Source organism: Triticum urartu, unplaced genomic scaffold, assembly GCF_003073215.2.
Source record: "Triticum urartu cultivar G1812 unplaced genomic scaffold, Tu2.1 TuUngrouped_contig_6643, whole genome shotgun sequence".
In the NCBI taxonomy this organism is placed as follows: domain Eukaryota; kingdom Viridiplantae; phylum Streptophyta; class Magnoliopsida; order Poales; family Poaceae; genus Triticum; species Triticum urartu.
This window is the reverse complement of record NW_024117421.1, coordinates 1,671-19,871: the sequence shown is the minus strand read 5'-3', so window position 1 is coordinate 19,871 and position 18,201 is coordinate 1,671. Positions and strand designations below refer to the sequence as shown.

Below are 18,201 nucleotides of genomic sequence, written 5' to 3'. Positions count from 1 at the left end.
CCAACTTGCATCTTTTGAGACTTGTTTTGAAATATACTTGAACAAACTTTAGTCCCTTTAATCAAGTTATCATATATCACCAAGAATCCACTAGAGGGCAATGGAGCACTTTCACCAACTACGAAGAGACCTGCGGTCACCGACACCCAACTGAATCGCCTTGATTACCTGCTAGCAATGGAATTTTAGAGCTAACTAACAGGGTCATGTCTATGATAGTGTGTATGGCTTCAACGGCTCCTGGCTGATCTTGGTGTCATGTGGTGCACCCACCTTGCTTCTATGTGATAGTGTTGATGTTGTTCATATTGTCTATGATCCATATAAGCATAAGCTGATCAAGCATATTGGCGTGGATTCATGGTTGATGTGCTCCCATTACCAACAGCCAACTATTTGTCTCCAATATGTCCCGCCAAAGATTCAAGCAGATTTCTTCATCAAGGCTGAGACTATAGAACAATATAGACTTTGTGTTCTCAAATTCAATATTTTTAGATCCATTTTGAGTTTGAAAGGGTGTTAAGAGTATTAGTTAGGGCATCTCTAGTTGAAGCTCAAAACTTAACTCGTAAAAAGCCAACCCCAAAACTTAACTCCCCCCAAAAAAAAACTGTTTTTTTAGGCTGCATTCATACCGATCCCCAAAACTTAATTCCCTAAAGTTTCCTCCGCTATATCTCACTTCCTTTAGCAAACTTCAAATCCATTCAACTACTTTTTGGCAACATATTAATTCACACATTGATTTGAACAATGCAAACATTTCAACATCACTTTAAACTTATTGTTTTCAAGTTTTAGAATCCAAACACAATAAATGGTTCGGAGGAAGCAATAAATGGTTTTTGTGAGTTAAGTTTTTTCTTTTGGGGTGTTCGAGTAGTGATGCTCTTAGGTGCACATCTTTTATGTGTAGAAGAAAGTATTATGCCCATTTAGCTTTGTATATCCTCTTGCTGTGTGACAGAAGATTGATTTGGCCATCTCTGTTTTGTTAATGGGTACATGAAAACAGCATGAATCCCTTGTGCGGCATCGATCTTTATAATTATCCAAGTGTCCATTCTCTGGTCAGTAGGTTACATGAACTTCTAGATCCTCCTAGAAATACAGCTAAGTCATGTCTAGCTTTTAGCATGTAAGTACATGCACCAAAACAACCTGCAAAAAAGCTCTTGTCCTGAAGAAAATTCATATACCGGATTACCGCCTCCTTATCTGATTGCCCATGCTTGAGGGTGTGTCCTGACATCAGAATGGGGTCTTTGTTCATGCTCCTAGTCTGAGGTAATTATGCTTCTTCGTAGCGAGCTTGGGCACGACGAAGCACCGCCTGAACCGGTCCAGAGCTTTCACTCTGATTCTCAGCCGGAGCCGCTTGATCCCGTCAATGACAGCCCTGAAACCCTTCTGCAGTTTCTTGGCCTTGCCGAGGCTGAACAGTCTTCTCTTGCTCTTCTTCCTCACTGCGGGACAAAAGGAAAAGGCTTGATGATCCCATGTACCAAAGATACCATACCTGCATCTGATGCATATGTTGTGTTTGCATGGTCCTAGCTATCAGAATAATGTTAGCACCAATTAATGATTCGGTTCTTATCAGTACTCCCACCGTAAAGAAATATAAGAGCGTTTTGGTCACTACTTTAGTGCTCTGAACGGTCTTCTATTCCTTCACAGAGGGAGTAATTAATATCATTTGGGTTCAGCTGCGGAACTAATCACAGCCAGCATTCTCCTTTACACAAGTAGGTGAGGTTGCAGTATCTAGGACTTGTATGAATTATGTTCAAGTAGAGAGCATAAGTGTGCAGCTAAAGTCACCTTGTGATTTCTTCTTGTCATCGCCTCCCCTTAGCCTCGCATTTTGGATTACCTGCAGCCCAATGAGCAAATGATTTAGCACAATCACTAGAAACTTGGCTTCAGCCACGGCAGCGTCCAAATTCCAAACTCTTTCAGTAGTCAGTGAAAGTTGTCAGCCACGGGAGCTTCTTTTTTCAGAAAGTATAGAATGGGAGTGTATTACGCGTGTGGCATAAAGTAACATTTTCCCTGCACTTTTCTTGGGTTTTATCTATGCTTTTTTTTTCTGTAAAGATGGGGGGAAGTCGTACCTCTGCCAAGCTCTCCTGCCGCTTTCTCATCCTGCTCTGAATGTAGTTTCGGGTGCACTGCATCCACGGGTTGGCTGTTACCGTCAGTAAATCCAGCATGGTGATCAACACACAGATATCACCAGCCAGCGTTCACTGGGACCCGATCGATCGAGCCAACTAACCTTGATGTGGTACTTGACGTAGGCCTGGAAGTTGAGCAGGATCCACGCCGTTTTGGCGGCCCTCTTCCGCTTCACGTGCCGCTCGAAGATGTCTGCACGCACATGACATCCAGCACGTCGGAAAACTCCAATTACAGGCGACACAAGAGGGGGCAACGCAACGTACCGAAGGAGACGAAGCCGCCGTTGGTGGTGAGGTGCTGCACAGACTCCCCGCGCAGCTCCGGCGGCGGGATGGCCGACCAACTGCACTTGGGCGCCTTCGCGTACGAGTTCCCTGCGTCCTGCAGCTCCTGCACCCGTACACCTCACTCAGGTCGAAAAAGCAGGTGGGTGGGTACTGAACTAGTACTGATGGCTGGTGTCGGGCACCCACCTGGAAGAAGGAGGTGGCGACGGCTATGTCCGTGTCGTCCCGGAAACGCATGGGGAAAATGGCCTTGATCTTCCCCGGCTGCAATGGCCAACACCATCAGCGAACCAAACACACCGAGCTTCGTCTCCACCAAACTCCGGCGGGGACGTACGTACCGTCCTGCTGACGAAGAAGGGGTCGCGGTGGTTGTACACGAGCTTGGTGGCGCCGGAGGAGCCGAGGCTCCCCAGCAGGTGCTTCAGCTGCGACCCGAGGACGACGGACTGCAGCAGCGACACCTGCCTAACAGCCTTGGCGCGATCTGCACAGCACCTCCAACAAAGGCACGCAAGCTGCTGGTGATTACTCTGATCATGGCTGAAAGACGGCGAGAACGCTTAGCTAGGCGCCTACCTTTTGGCCGGGTCAGGCCGGAGAAGTTGAGCTTCAGGGTCAGAGCATACCCTTCCTTGGACGGCTCCACGATCTCCGCGAACTTGTGGTACATCTTCCTCGCCTCCTGCAGCGTGAACTCCGGCAGGCCGGTCGACGGCGACGCCTCGTGGGAGAGGGACGGCGTCGATATCGACAGATACACGTTCTCGGGGTCCGATGCCGAGGCCTGCACACACATACGATCAGCTGGCAGATTCTGAGAGCACCGCTCACAACAAATATACACATGGTTTGTGAGTGACTGATTCAAGATGAGATCATATTCACCTGTACATGGTATCGCACTGATCCGAACTCGAAGAAGGTGTGATCCACCGGCATTGGTCTCTCGGCGCTGCAACATCCAAGCATGGACACGGTATCAGGACTAAGCATTGAACACCGCAGCTCTACTAAGCACTGAGGTCAGAACAAAACAACTCAACACAACTCTGCTTCAGTCCAAATAGTGTGAAAGATGAGCTAGCGGCGACACACCTCTGGAACCTCGTCAAGATTTCGCCCGGCGCCCGCCCCCCGCCGTTGAAGAACGCCATGGCTTTGCCGCCGGGGATCCACGGGCGTCGTCCCTTTATAATAGCCCTGGTGATGATGGTGGGAAAACGAAGAGGTTCAGGAGTTGTTTTGGCATGAGGCAACACCACACCAACAATTAAAGGACAAGGGTGACTATCTGACTGGTGAGACTGGAGAGCTTGAAGGGGACCTCTCCATGTTATTGGTGGACTGCTTCAGAAGCAACCTACCTAGACGCCTAGTGACCTCAGCCTCCCTTCACCCTTGCTTTGTTTCCAATGCACTCCACAATCATTCCATGCTTCTCTCCCACTGCTCTAGCACTGAATGATCAGCTGCGTAGCCAAATTCAGAAATTTTTGGAACGGCACCCAAAGGTGTAGAACGAAATTTCCAGGTTAAAATCCACCCAACCGATGGGTCTTTTAGAGCAAACCTAATCCTACAAGTTTCACCTCTTGTTTATTTTTGCAGAAGAAATAGTAGACCAGCTGCACCTGTCACAGTCGGTAGGTGAAACATAAGATTTTCTTTTATTAGGCAAGAAAGGTAAGAGTGTGACAACACAAAGTCACCGACGATAAAAAGAGAAGATCTTTCTTTCATTTGATTCGGTGCTCATGTTACAGCATTTTGAACATATTCTCGATCAAAAAAGGTAGATACAATGTCAGATGGGTTGAAGAGTGCAGGATGCTATGCTATCCAAAACCCATGTATGAGGAACAACCCTGCACCCAAATGTTGTTGCCAGGTCTAGAGCCTCAGCTTCCCTCTTACTGAAAACCTCATCAACGGCGTCTTCGTTACATCCCTTCGGAACTTCCTTGTTGTAAACAATCAGGGATGTGCTAGAGAGATCAGCCTTGCCCAAGATAGATCCCCCTGCTGCGGCAATCAATTCATCAAGCTCAACCTTGAATGTCAGAGGATGGCCAATGAAGTAGAAGGTCAACCCTGAAAACAGACTTGGTGCCTACAGAAAGAAAGATGTGCACTCATAGCCTGTTCAGATTTTATTTTACATTTTGCTAATTTTCTCAACGAATTTCTATACAAACCTTTTGCATTGCTCGTAGCCTTCCTATACGGGGGCCATCAATCGCGCCATGGACATCAGAGCGAATCTCATAGGGCTCTTCTGGGACTGGTTTTTTAGCCTCCAGGCAAGCACTCAGCCCTAAATATCAGAAAAATGCTGTATAAGAACTTCCTTCCAAAAAGGGTGCAACGAGGGAAACCAAAGTAAATTCAGGCACAATGTCCACACAGCAAGTAATGTTCTGCTAAGCTCAATAGCCAGGATAAATACAAAACAAAGTGACCACATGTAAGCAAACATTGTGTCTAACATGTGCAGTGGTCAAGGAAAAGTGGGACCAATCAAGAGAACTTGGTCATCAGAGGACATGTACTTACAATTCACATTGACAACCCATTTCCCAGCAAGTATGGCCAGGAGAACCTTTCGTGTCCTACCACATGCTCCATCTTCATTGGTATTGGCAAGCACATGAGTTACGTTTGAACTCCAGTTATTGGTTGTTGTGACGCCTGAGTGGTACTCAAACTGATCCAAGATTTCCTGTTAAGTTTCCAGAGACACCAAGACAACTTTGTTATCAGAGCAGTCACACGAGGTAATAGTATGTGAATGGTGTAATCAAACAAGCAAGAATTACCTTGTCTTGATCAGAGAGGGCAGATCCACATATCACCCATTCACTTGTCGGACAAAGTGAGGTCCAAAGTTCATTCATCTCCATCGGGAATGGTGAGTTTGAATCACCAAGCACTGTTTCAGAAGATGGCCTGGCAAATTGAGGAAAGGTGAAGTCCATCAAGACACAGATGCAGATATAGCAAAATGCAGCAATAAATAACATGCGCAGAGAACACACTGTTGCGGCTGGGCGGCCTTCTTGTTTTTTGACTTCGATCTCTCACATGGCAGCCTCTTTGATGAATGGGTAGGACACAGCATAACAAACTCTCCCTAAAGCACATCACATTCATTTGATTATAGGACTTGACAAAATGTTTATACCAGAAAAAGGAACTGCACTTTAACTTAAATGCAGATCAAAAAAAGGATGCAGGACTTACTTCGTCCCATCTGCAGCCTGAGACCCCACGGGCACATGGTAAATGGTAGCTCTTGCGGCAGCTCTTAAAAAGGCAGCCCAGTGCAGCACCTTTTAATCCACAAATACCACACTTCATCTTCGAAGAGCGGACTAACTCAGACTCCAACTTTTTAACCATATCACCTTCAAAGTATGCTTGAGGAGCCCTGTATTAGTATTGTAATAACTTAGTAATCACGACACAGATACTAGAAACAAAAGCCATAAGACAAACAAAACCACAAAAATGCGAAGTGAAATGTATGTTTTCAGTCAGAGAAGTAAGCTTTTATGTAAATACAGAAAGATAAGTTCAAATCTTGCATGGAACATACCATTCAGCACATTTCTCATGGACATGGATAACATTTGATTTCCATGCTTGATCATCCTTCACTAGTGCTTCATCCAGACAATGCAACAAAGGGCCAGTACACTGAGTTTTGAAAAGTACATTAGATTATGCAGTATACAAACAGTCAGTGACATGGCTAGTCAAACAGTGGTGGGTGAATACAGCACACAGATCAAATTTTGCCCATTGTCTGACCTCACTGATTTCGGAAGAGTGACAAAACTCGCATTTCCATGCAGCATTCATACTTGGTTGTTCTGCATTGATGTTTGCAATCACATTAGTGTCTTCCATTTCTGGAAATTCAGAAAGGTAACTAGTTAGAAACTAAATAGTACTTACTTTCACTCTGATCTGAGGATTTTTGCCTCTTCAATCCTCTAGCACTGTCATCTGTTACATTTGGCCCTCTTTTCAAAGTACTCTGAGGAGGTGATCCGCTTGTTATCTGACAGAATGACCGGTTTCATGAGTGAGATTTTTTATTATAAAGAGGATATACCAGATGCAAAGAGAGGAAAAAGCAAATATTGCTTGTAGAAACAAGTTATTACTCTGCAAAAGATAGAATATTACCAACTCTCCTTCAAGGTCATTGCTATCACATTCCAGATCCCCAGAGCCAACAGGAGTTTGAGACCCACACGGTCCTGTCTGTACAATAACCATTGGCCCAACTGCCACATCATTAGTTCTGTTTCCTGGTGCAGGATCCATTGCTTGCACACCGTCAACATTTTCATTTGCAGGTCCAGATGCTTGGTTACATGGCAGCTTTGCAGCAACCAGGTTGTAAGAACTTGTCGTTCCTGATTCTGGAGTTCCTTGAGATGTAGCCTTTGCAACTGACCAAAATAAGAATTTTCCAAATCAATCAACATACTAGTATGGTCTCACAGCTAGAAGAAACCATGTGCCTGTTATTCTGAGAGCACAAAAACAGGAATTGGTCGATGGTGTACCAGGAATGGCTGCTTGAGTCCCGAGCTGCAGAGACATGCTGCTGACCGTGGAGCTTATGCTCCTCTGAATGTTCACCAACGCCTCAATTTGAGAAGCAGGTCTTAAATCTGCAAGTGGTTTCGATATCAGGTGAGCAATTAGTGAAAATTCCGTAACCAAACGCCTGGGTTTACAACGATGTGTACCTTGAGGATGGTAGGCTAGCTTGCAAATGGCGCAGCTGTGGCCATTCATAGCCTGCGTAGTGGCACATTTGCTGAAAATATTCAAGAAATTCGTCACAAGGCGATGTGAGTAGAGAGAATTGCACATCGGTTAGGTTGTCAGAGTAGTAACCTGCAGCATGTGTGGCAACATGGCAGCATCGTAGGCGCGCTGAGCAACTTCAGGCTGCAAAAAAAAAAGAAAAATTGAGATCGCCAGTCGTTACAAATCAAGGAGGCCAAGCTTTACCCGGACCCAAATCTAGCAAAGTCCACCTTTTTTGTATGCAAGTATTATCGGCGCTCATATTGTATGGGATCCTCGCGAGAAGCATACAAAGTTGTAGCCTCGATCCGCATCTAGATCCAGAGAACAAAGACGGGGGGTGGGGGGAGAAGGGAAGGCGAGGTGGTGTACCAGACGGGGCAGGTGAGCTCCAGCTCCATCTTCTGCACGCTGAGCTTCAGCGGGTTGACGAACCTCCTCATGCCCTCCATCTCCGCCGCTCGCGACCGCGCTCCTGTCTAGCACTCTCCAGACGAAGAAGGATTGTGCTGTGATGGCGCGAGGACGCTAGCTCTGGAGGCGGTGAAATACCCGGGCCAGCTCTGGAAATGGCGGGGAGGAAGTGGCGCCAGCGGGAAGGAGGAAATGTTTGGAGGGCGCGTGGACGCGGCTCGGAATTCTGGCGCCATCCGCGGGAAATTTTCGGGCCGGGCGGCGGGGGGGAGCGAAGCTTCTGTGGGAAAACTGGCTGCTTTGAAGGATTGGCGGCGACAGCAGGAAGACCCGAAATCATTAATTAAGAAGTACTCGGGGGAAAGAACATTCTAATTTCCCAGTTTGTGATAAATGATGCATATGCAGCGTGTTATTTGTCGCAACCTAGAAGTTTTCTTTTTTTCGTAAGTCCGTTTATTCAAAACGTTTTATCTTTTAAACCGTCGTCCAAATCTTAAACCGTTTTCATCATTGGATTCCTCGCGTGGAGATCTTCAAAACTAGATCTCATGTTGATAGATTTTGACGAACTTTTATTTTCATATAAAAAACCGGACAAAAAAACCGAACCGGGAGCACGGTTTTTTCCTTTTCCGAAAGAGGCGTGCCTCTCGTGAAATCACACCCGTAACTCTCGTGGAAGGAAAATACAACCAGAAAATGCGTTTTTTTCGTTTTCGAGAGGCACGACTGTGACTCTCGCGAAAGCACAACCGTGCCTCTCGCGGAAGCAAAACCGTGACTCTCGCGAAAGAAAAAAACAGAAAACGCGTATTTTTTTCCCTTTCTGAGAGACACAGCCGTGACTCTCACGAAAGCACAACCGTGTCTCTCACGAAAGTAAAACCGTGACTCTCGCGAAAGAAAAAAAAGAGAAAACGCGTTTTGTTTTTCCCTTTCCAAGATGCACGGTCGTGACTCTCGTGAAAGCACAACCGTGCCTCTCGCGGAAGCAAAACTGTGACTCTCACAAAAAAAAAACAGAAAACACGTTTTTTTTTCGTTTCCGAAAGGCACGGCTTTGACTCTCGCTAAAGCACAACCGTACCTCTTGCGAAAAAAACCGTGACTTCCGCGAAAGAAAAAAAACGCATTTTTTTTGTGCAAAAATATTTTTTTTTGAAATTTTTTATCGAAAAGCTAAGGAAGATCGAGAGAAAACTAAAACGTCGAAAAAACTCAGGTAAAAAACCGTTTAAAAAACCGAAAAAGCATGCAGAAAAATAAAAATAATAAAATTTGAAGGAAACGTTCAAAACGCGGCACGTGGCAAATGCTGAGAGCGCGCCAAGTAACACTAATCGTTACGAGGCTCCTGAAGGAGCGCTCGTTAACTAGTTGCTACCTAGCCACCAATCGTGGAGCGCGGAGCGCGGCCTAGCAAAGCCCGGTCCACCTCCGGCGGCAGCTGATTTTATTTTTTTTAGCACCCGGCAGCAGCTGATGGAGTGGAGACCTCCTATTCATTGACCTGCGCGGCGGGTAATGTGCAAACGCGCACCCCCGCACGCTTTTCGGCCAGCCCATGCGCGGGGCGGGCGCCCTGTTTTTTTTGTTTCTTTCTGGCTTTGTAAAACAAAGTGCTTCATTATTAAAGAAAATGTTCAGGGTTTCACCAACAATCGAATTTGAAAATCTTCAGCAATTTCAAAGATGCTGTCAGATTTTTAAAATGTGGAAAATAATGTTCTTGAATTCATAAATTGTTTCCAATTTTCAAAAATGTTCGTGAATTTCAAAAATGTTCCCAAATTTGGAAAAAAATGTGAAATTGAAAAAACATGAATTCAGAAAATATTCATCGGTTTTAAAAATATGTTCATGGATTTCAGAAAAAAAATATGAATTAAAAAACGTTCACAATTTTCAAAAATATTCAAGATTTCAAAAAATGTTCCTGGATTTTAAAAAGAATGTGATTTGTTTTGAAAAATCATGATTTCGAAAAAAAATCATGAGTTTTATAAAAATATTCATGGATACCAGAAAATGTTCGCAAATTCAAAATCAAATTCATGACTTGTAAAAATGTTATATGGATTAAAAAATATCCGCATTTCAAAAATTGTTGAGAATTCTAAAATAGTCATGATTTTAAAAATGTTTGTGAAAGTGTAAAAAAAGTTCACAATTTGAAAAAATAACATGAATTTGTAAATACATGTTCATGATTTCAAAAAAATGTTCAAGGGTTTAAGAAAATCACAATTAAAAAAATGTTCATGATTCTGAAAAAAATGTTCATGATTCTGAAAAAAAGTGTTCACGATTTCAAAAGGCATTAGTGAATTTGAAAGATGTTCACAACATGAAAAGGAACAATAGAAATAAAAAAGGAAAAGAAACGAAAAAGAAACATGAAATAAAAAACGAAAAATAAAAATAAAAAATGGTACACACTACTTGGATCGGCCCAAATTCCTGTAGCTATCACCGGCGGGTGCGTGTTTGGTCGACAACCTTCAACCTACGCGATAAATAGGAACCACCAACTGATTTGTCAACAGAGCCGGCTACCTGGGTCGTGCCAGGCATACCCGGCATGTGATGGGCCCACACGGCACGTGGCTAAGTGGGTCGTGCTTGAGCCTCCACGCGAGGCCCGCGTGACGGCACCACGTGACCACTTTATTATTTTTTTTCTGATATTTATAGCAAAAAGTAGGCCCAACTGACCAAAAATGGCATAAGAACAGCCTAACCGGCCTGAAAAGCAAGTGGCCCGTTAAGACTAAACGTGTCGCGAGCTGGCCCGTTTAATACATGTGTCGTGCCTGGGCCTAGTGGCGAGACCTGTGTGTTGGCACGACACGACTCACTTATAAACATGCCCACACGAACCTTGTCGTGCGTGACACATTAGCATGGGCTCGATTGTGTCATGCCAACCCACTTGGGCAGGTTGTGTGTCACTCGTGTCATGTCTTTCTCAGAAAATGTAGTGTCATGTTTTTTGTTTTAGATCTATAAAATGTCATTATTATTCATGGAATAACTAATTTGGAATGAATTTGGTGAAAATGAAAATGTTGGGTATGTTCTTTTTTGTGGAAAAGGCACAATGCCAAATATATTGTATAAACAAGCCCGTACAAAAATAAGAAATTACATTCAGATCCTTGAAATAAACAACACTGTTTTCCTTCTGCATCTCTTGTTGCTGCCTCTTCGCCCCCGCCTTACTGGAGCAACCTTATTTAAACTCGAGAGGTCACCAATGTAGCCAAAAGACGTAGGCAACTGCAATATGAGCATATCACCGTCCCGGAGAAGTTGGTGCCAAGAAGGGGCATAGGAAAAAATGTTACCCAAAAAAATAGATTATGGGTGTCCTTGCATTGCACCCAATTCTTTAAGTCATACTTTAGTTCCGTACAGAGTTCTAGTATGCATGCATTTGAAACGTTTTCCTATGTTTTCTCTATATGAGGCTATTAGGGGGCGACTGCTCATCCCCTCAAACCATCAGCTTTGTCGCGGGTACCCCTAGCCTCTATTGGCATTGCGTGTGTGGAAGGATGAGGGACCCTCTATTTGAGTGTTTGGGCCAGTGGCGGAGCTAGAGAGGAAGTTCATGGGGGCAAATGGTAAAACATGTGGACTTGAGGGGGCTAATTACTTCTTCGTCTCTTGTGAAGTTTGGGCAGCGACGCCATGAAGATGAGAATAATGGTTCCTCGATTTTCCCATGTAGATGTCCTTCCTCATAGTGGCTTCAACGAGTCATGGTGTCGATCGTATGGTACTTGGCCTGTCGTGATTAGCTGCTGATCACGACGGTGGCATCGAGCGAAGGGCCCTCGGCTTCATCGGCAAACTTGTGGGGTTTGCCCCCCCCCCTTCTCTGTCTAGCCGGAGTTGGGATTGTCTTTTGGCCCTTCTCATTTTTCGGCTCCCTTGGGGCGACATTCTATCGAAATCGTTTTCGTCGGCGCCTTCTGGTCTAAATCGACAACTCATCGGATGTTGCTTCTACAGGCTATTGGGTTTCAACTGAATTACTCCTCTGAGACGGAGGCCCAAAGACGGGAAGGAGTTTTGGTCATGATGCGTCGCTGGTGGATACACAAGGAAGACGATGTTAAATTCATAGAGGACTTGACTCTAATTTTTGACTATTGTAAGGAAGATCTTGTAAGGGGTGGTTTTATTTAACATATGGCCTTCGGCCTTTCTGCAAAGAAAGATTGGTAGAAAGTTTTTTATTTCTTAGTTGTAGAGAGACCATCTCGTTTCCAACTCATCATTTTCATTCAATTTTCTTATTTTTCGCCAATGTGTTTCCTCTTGCCCTATTTTTCCCCGGTCATGCACACCAACTCCTTTGCTTCATAACCACATGATATATGTCCTCCCATGACCCATTGTGGTTCTCTTTGAGCTTGTCATAACCACTTCTTTGTTTTCTAAAACCCAACATCACAGTCATGCAAAACATTATGGGGTTGTTGATCTCTCGAGTATGCTTCAACTTTATCTCAGCAATATCGAGCTGCTCCTTCCTAATGCTCACTTTTGTGCTTATGTTGTAGTTGGTCAATCTTTTAGGCCGTTGGTAGTAGGTTGTTGGCCTGCGTTCCTATTATTGTAAAACTGTTTATGTCGGTTGATTCCTGATGGGGATGCTGCTACTTTTGTTATGTTCTGTTGGTTGTATACTTTGCCTGGTGGCTTTATTTATAAAGTCGTGTGTGTGTCTTTTCTCCAAAAAAATACATCCACATGAAACCAGTAAGCTTCAAAGCAAGATGAATCTTCCTGCCTACCCCTCCCTGCATCTTGAGGAATAGTATTTAGTGCTCATAAATGATGGTAGGTGGTTGGAGTGAATAAACTCCATATTCATATTTATCTATTCATAATTGTTTGATCCAATAGCTCTTTTGGCCTTCCTCTTGTCTACGTGAAAACATCACCAATATAATCGACGACATATAATACACTATCACTCAAGGTTTCACAAAAAACCTATATATACTATTTTAATCACATCCTCCTTTTGATGGACTGTTTTCTTTAAAACTCCATAATCAGCCATGGCAAATTTTAGTCTCCATGCAAAAAGGGCCTTTGTCCATTTTTAGTTTTCATGAAATTTCAATACAAAGCAATGAACTGCTATTTTTTGTCTTATTCTTACTCTATCATGACATCAATAAAGGTTGGGCACAAAATATTGGTTGGCATATCATTTCGCTTTTCAAACAAAATAACCCTCGTTCCACCATATTCATCATTCATTACAAATTAGTTTATTGGATTTTAGCACACTATCAAAGTATTCCCGAGGTTGAGATTTTTATTGTTGGAGGATCAATCATGATCACCTCCCTTGACTTGATGGGACTAGACATAGTGTTCTCTAGGTGTTCATTTTCCAGGGAGGTATTATCCAATATTAGATCTACCTCATCCCCACATTTTTACTCTCCCCGATAGTGGACATGCACACCCCGACTACTTGTCATCATGATCAAGAGACACAACCACTTTTGGCAAATACATGTGTGCTTGCCAAGTCTCCTTATCGTCAAGCCTCTTTGATGTAGTTTCATTGCCTAGTCACCTGATGGATAGAAAAGGTTGGGTTGCATACAAGCCATGATTGCATCATACTACTTGGATTGTGGATCTTTTTTGTGCCCAATGTATTCTTCTTGTCCTTCACCCGCTGCAGTGAGAGGGCGACTTCTAGTTCTTACTTTCCACCCAATTAGTTGAACCATCATGTTGCTCTTATGAGTTGAAGAGAAACCTTGGAAGCACGTCGGATCCATGTCACCAATTATCCCATGATATGTTTTTCGCCAATGAGTTCCCTCGTGCTCTAGTTTTTTTTCCTAGTTTTGTATGCCAAATCCTTGTTATCTTTGTTATCATTTGGCATGAGTTCGTGCATCACCCATTGAAGTTCTCTTTGGGGTTGTCATAATAACTACATAGGATTTTATTCCAAAACCCTAACATACTAGATTTGTGCATGGGAGTAGACCTAACTTGGATAGTATTCCACCCCTCATGGTCATGCAAGGACGATTATTCGCACGCGCGCCACACCACCTCATTAAATCCATCCCCACAAAACTGGCAAGGCTTCAAAGCGTCACAAGTTGTCCCACATACCACCCATCTTGAGGAATAAGTAATATTCAATTTTCATTAATGATGATTGGTGGTCACTGTGATTAAACTCCATATGCATATCCACTCCAACTATTTTCTTGTCATTCATCTTCTCTAAGTGAAGACGCCGCCAATATAATGAGACAATATTTGTTCCAAAATCAATCAAACTTCTGCAAAATACCTGCATACACTTTGTGACCCACCCTCATTTTCCTAGATTATTTCATCAAGGACACCATAATCCAACCAAGGAAAATCAAATGTCCATCCAAGTCAGTCCAGTGAGGACGCATTGTATCTGACATAATTGTTTTCCGCCCCCAAATAAGGAGGTTGTCATGAGAACATAGCAAGGACATATCCTCGCCTTTGTTTACACCCCCCCGAAAGGCGTCAGAGGACGTTGCAGACTTTTCAGACAAACATGACTTCTTCTAATGCTACAAGATCACGACAGACACTTCAAACCAGAGCATGCCATGAAAGAGGAAATGGAGCATCCTTTAATATGTGTGATTATTTAGATGCATGTTGCACCACCTCATTAAATCCATCCTGATGAACTAGCAAGCTTTAAGCAGCGTGAAACCTCCTGCCTATCATACCGCCCATAGGAAGACTATTTATTGCTCGTTAATGATTTTTAGTGGTTGGATTGATTAAACTACATATTAATATCCGCTCCAGTATTTATAACCGTGTGATCCAACCGTTACCTTGTCCTTCCTCTTCTCTGGCTGAAAACATCACCAATATAAACCAACAACATCTACTCGTGACCACTCGAAGTTTCCTGTAAAAAACTTGCATGCACTGTTTAAGTCCCACCACCCTTTTCATGGTGTATTTCATTAATGTCCCCATAACCAACTATGGCAAATCACAATGTCCATACAAAAAGAATTTGCCATTTGTCTTTTTCCATGAACTCTCAAATACAAACTATTGATTTGCTAGAAAATCATGTTGTTGCTCCATTCAAACATCAATAAAAGGTTAGCTACAAATTATAAGTTGAATTGTTGCTTACCTTTTTTGGAAACGCCTCCACTTGCATTAATTAATTGCCTATTTTTCACAGTCGTTCCTTACAACATACACCATGCATGGCGGAAAACTATTAAAAGGACAACCATCTGATCTCCTATCGAAGCTAAATCTAGCAACCACATGAGCCACCATATTAGCTTGATGATTAATCTTCGAAAGCTTAAAGCTTAATCTTGTTGTTTCCCTTTGAATAGAAGGACCCCTCGTTTACCGTTACTTGCCAAGACTATTTAACTCCACACTCATCATTCGTTGCAAAATGGTCTACCGGTTATATATTGAGGTGTGTCTCCAACACCACAACCTTGGGATGGCAAAATGCCGAGACATACAGAAGTACGGAAAATCTTGAAGCATTCCCCAGGTTGAGGTTTTCGGTGTGGGCGGATCAATCATGATCACTCGCCTTTATTTTGCAGGGGGATAGATAGTGTCCTCTTAGGTATTCGTTTTCTAGAGAAGTATAATCCTTTGCTAGATCAAGCTCGCTCCTTGATATGCCTCCAATGTATCTATAATTTATGAAGTATTAATTCCATGTTTAAAATAATTTTATATGTTTCTGATATGATTTGAATGGAACTAACCCGGACTGGCGTGGTTTTCAATAGAACTACCATCTTGTTGTTTTTGTGAAGAAATAAAAGTCCTCAGAATGGGCTGGAAATTTACGGTGATTTTTTATGGACCAAAAGAGACCTCCGAAGCTTCGTGGAAGGACCAGAAGAGCCACTAGGATGCGACGAGCCTGGTAGGCGCGCCTTGGGGGATAGGGAGGGTCTACCAAGCTTGTTGCTCCCTCGTGGACCCCCTTGATGTGAAACCAACGCCAAAAATTCATATAAATACCAAAAACCCAGAAAGAAACCTAGAACTTCCACTCCGCCGCCATAAGCCTCTGTACAGAAGCAATCTCATCTGGAGGCCTCCTCTAGCACCCTGTCGGAGGGGGAAATCATCATCGGAGGCCATCTTCATCATCCCGGCGATCTCCATGATGAGGACGGAGTAATTCACCCTTGGGGCTGAGGGTATGTATCAGTAGTTATGTGTTTGATCTCTCTCTCTGTGTGTGTGTCTCTCTCTCTCTGTCTCTCTCTCATGTTCTTGATTTGGCATGATCTTGATGTACCGCGAGCTTTGTTAATATAGTTGGATCATATGGTGTTTTTCCCTCTCTATCTTGTTGTGATGAATTGAGTTTTTACCTTTGAGGTTTCACTATTATTGGATTGAATACATTTTTTATTTGAGGACACTTGATGTATGTCTTGCATGTGTATACCCTTGGTGACAATGGGGTGTTCTATTGATTCACTTGATATATGTTTTGGTATTCAACTTGCGGATTATCATGACATTGGGGTAATCTATGCATAGGGGTTGATGCATGTTTTCGTCTTTGTTTCTCCGGTAGAAACCTTGGGGCACTATTTGAAGGTATTTGTGTTGGATTGAATATTATGAATTTGAAGTTGTTTGATGCATATCGAATAATCAACTCACGGATACTTGTGGTGGCATTGGAGTATCTAGGCGACATTAGAATTTGTTGATGTGTATCATATGGTGTTATTTTAGTATGAACTCTAGGGCTATTTGTGACACTTATAGGAATAGCCCAATAGATCGATCAGAAAGAATAACTTTGAGGTGGTCTCGTACCCTACAACACTTTCATCTTATCTTCTCTGCTAGATGTGAACTTTGGAGTGACTCTTTGTCACACGTTGAGGGATCGTTATATGATTTAATTATGTTAGCACTATTGGGAGATTCCACTAGTGAAAGTATGAAACCTAGGCCTTGTTTCTAAGCATTGCAATACCGTTTGTGCTCACACTACTTGCTACCTTGCTGTTTTTATATGTTCAGATTACAAAAACCTATATCTACTATCCATACTACACTTGTATCACCATCTCTTCACTAAACTAGTGCACCTATACAATTTACCATTGTATTGGGTGTGTTGGGGACATAAGAGATTTCTTGTATTTGATTGTAGGGTTGTTTGAGAGAGACTATCTTCATCCCACGCCTCCCACGGATTGATAAACCTTAGGTCATCCACTTGAGGGAAACTTGCTACTCTCCTACAAACTCTGCGCTTGGAGGCCCAACACAAGTCTACAAGAATAAGTTGTGTAGTAGACATCACTCCTCCATTTGTACTTACCCTGACCATTGATGGCTACAACACCAATCGTCACCCTCCTTATATAGGGTGACTACCAATGATGTCAGATACAATGTGTCCTTTCTATGTTCGTGCAAAGTCTCCTTATATTCGAGAGTTTTCATGTTTTTCCTTGGTCTCCTTGTAGCTATAGGCAGGGCATGGTTGCATTGCATTGCATGTGCTCTGGATATTCTTGGTGTCCTCCTTCACTAGTGTGAGTGCAACTTGTAGTGTTGATCTCCATGAGCTTCCATTGAGATTTGCTACTTGTGAGCTGCGTTGGGATTTTCCCTGAAGAGGAAGGTTGAAGCAATATATTAGTGATAAGTATTTCCCCCATCTGGGAACCAAGGTTTGTTGAACTAGAAGGAGCACAAACCAAATCCTAGTGAACAACACATGCACACGCAAAAGCAAATACTTGCACCCAACACGGGCAAGAGGGTTGTCAATCCCCTTGAACTCGTTACTTGGAAGAATCAAATCTTGTATATGTAGATAGATAAAGTGCAAAACAAAATAAAAGTAAATAAATTATAGCAAGGTATTTTTGTTTTTTATAATATGATTAAAGTAGACCCGGGGGCCATAGTTTTCACCAGAGGCCTCTCTCTCGAAACAATAGCATACGGTGAGGGAAACAAATTACTTTTTGCCAATTGATAAAAAAGCACATAGTTATGACGTATTCATGGCACTGATCATGTATATAAGCATCACGTCCATGACAAGTAGACCGACTCCTTCCTGCATCTACTATTATTAGTCCACCAATCGACCGCTATCAACATGCATTTATGGTATTAAGTTCATGACAAACAGAGTAACGCCTTAAGCAAGATGACATGATGTAGACGAAGTAAACTCAAGCAATATGATTAAACCCCATCGTTTTACCCTTAATAGCAACACTACAAAAAAAGACACATCCGGGACATTATGGCCCGAACAAAAACTTTTTCTGTCATGGTTCTGAGAGTTCTAACGATAATTGTGACAAAAACACTTATCATCATAGATGTGGTGGGCTCCTACTTCTATGACAAAAAATCATGACAAAAATGGGATTTTCGTCCTTGGCAG

At 43.0% G+C, this 18,201-nt stretch overlaps 2 protein-coding genes across 3 annotated transcripts; both read right to left on the bottom strand.

Moving 5' to 3' along the window:
• Nucleotides 1–1,015: 1,015 nt before the first annotated feature.
• LOC125530899 (actin-related protein 2/3 complex subunit 2B-like) lies at nt 1,016–4,041 on the bottom strand. 2 transcript variants are annotated; one of them, XM_048695317.1, is made up of 10 exons: nt 3,573–4,041; nt 3,363–3,494; nt 3,054–3,261; nt 2,816–2,961; nt 2,661–2,738; nt 2,451–2,577; nt 2,285–2,376; nt 2,121–2,177; nt 1,828–1,879; nt 1,016–1,469 (listed from the first exon to the last, which is right to left on the bottom strand). In XM_048695317.1, exons 2-10 carry the CDS (start codon nt 3,468–3,470, stop codon nt 1,273–1,275), a joined length of 1,065 nt encoding a protein of 354 aa, XP_048551274.1. In that variant the 5' UTR covers nt 3,471–3,494; nt 3,573–4,041; the 3' UTR covers nt 1,016–1,272. The 2 variants fall into 2 exon arrangements, with proteins under 2 accessions (XP_048551274.1, XP_048551273.1); XM_048695316.1 differs by having other exon boundaries at nt 3,363–3,429.
• Nucleotides 4,042–4,194: 153 nt separating this feature from the next.
• On the bottom strand, nt 4,195–7,982 carry LOC125530898 (BRCA1-associated RING domain protein 1). The gene is made up of 14 exons (XM_048695315.1): nt 7,677–7,982; nt 7,392–7,445; nt 7,241–7,311; nt 7,055–7,162; nt 6,669–6,937; nt 6,435–6,540; nt 6,288–6,349; nt 6,073–6,173; nt 5,718–5,904; nt 5,513–5,607; nt 5,294–5,423; nt 5,031–5,196; nt 4,673–4,791; nt 4,195–4,587 (listed from the first exon to the last, which is right to left on the bottom strand). Exons 1-14 carry the CDS (start codon nt 7,754–7,756, stop codon nt 4,282–4,284), a joined length of 1,854 nt encoding a protein of 617 aa, XP_048551272.1. The 5' UTR covers nt 7,757–7,982; the 3' UTR covers nt 4,195–4,281.
• Between the last annotated feature and the right edge of the window lie 10,219 nt (nt 7,983–18,201).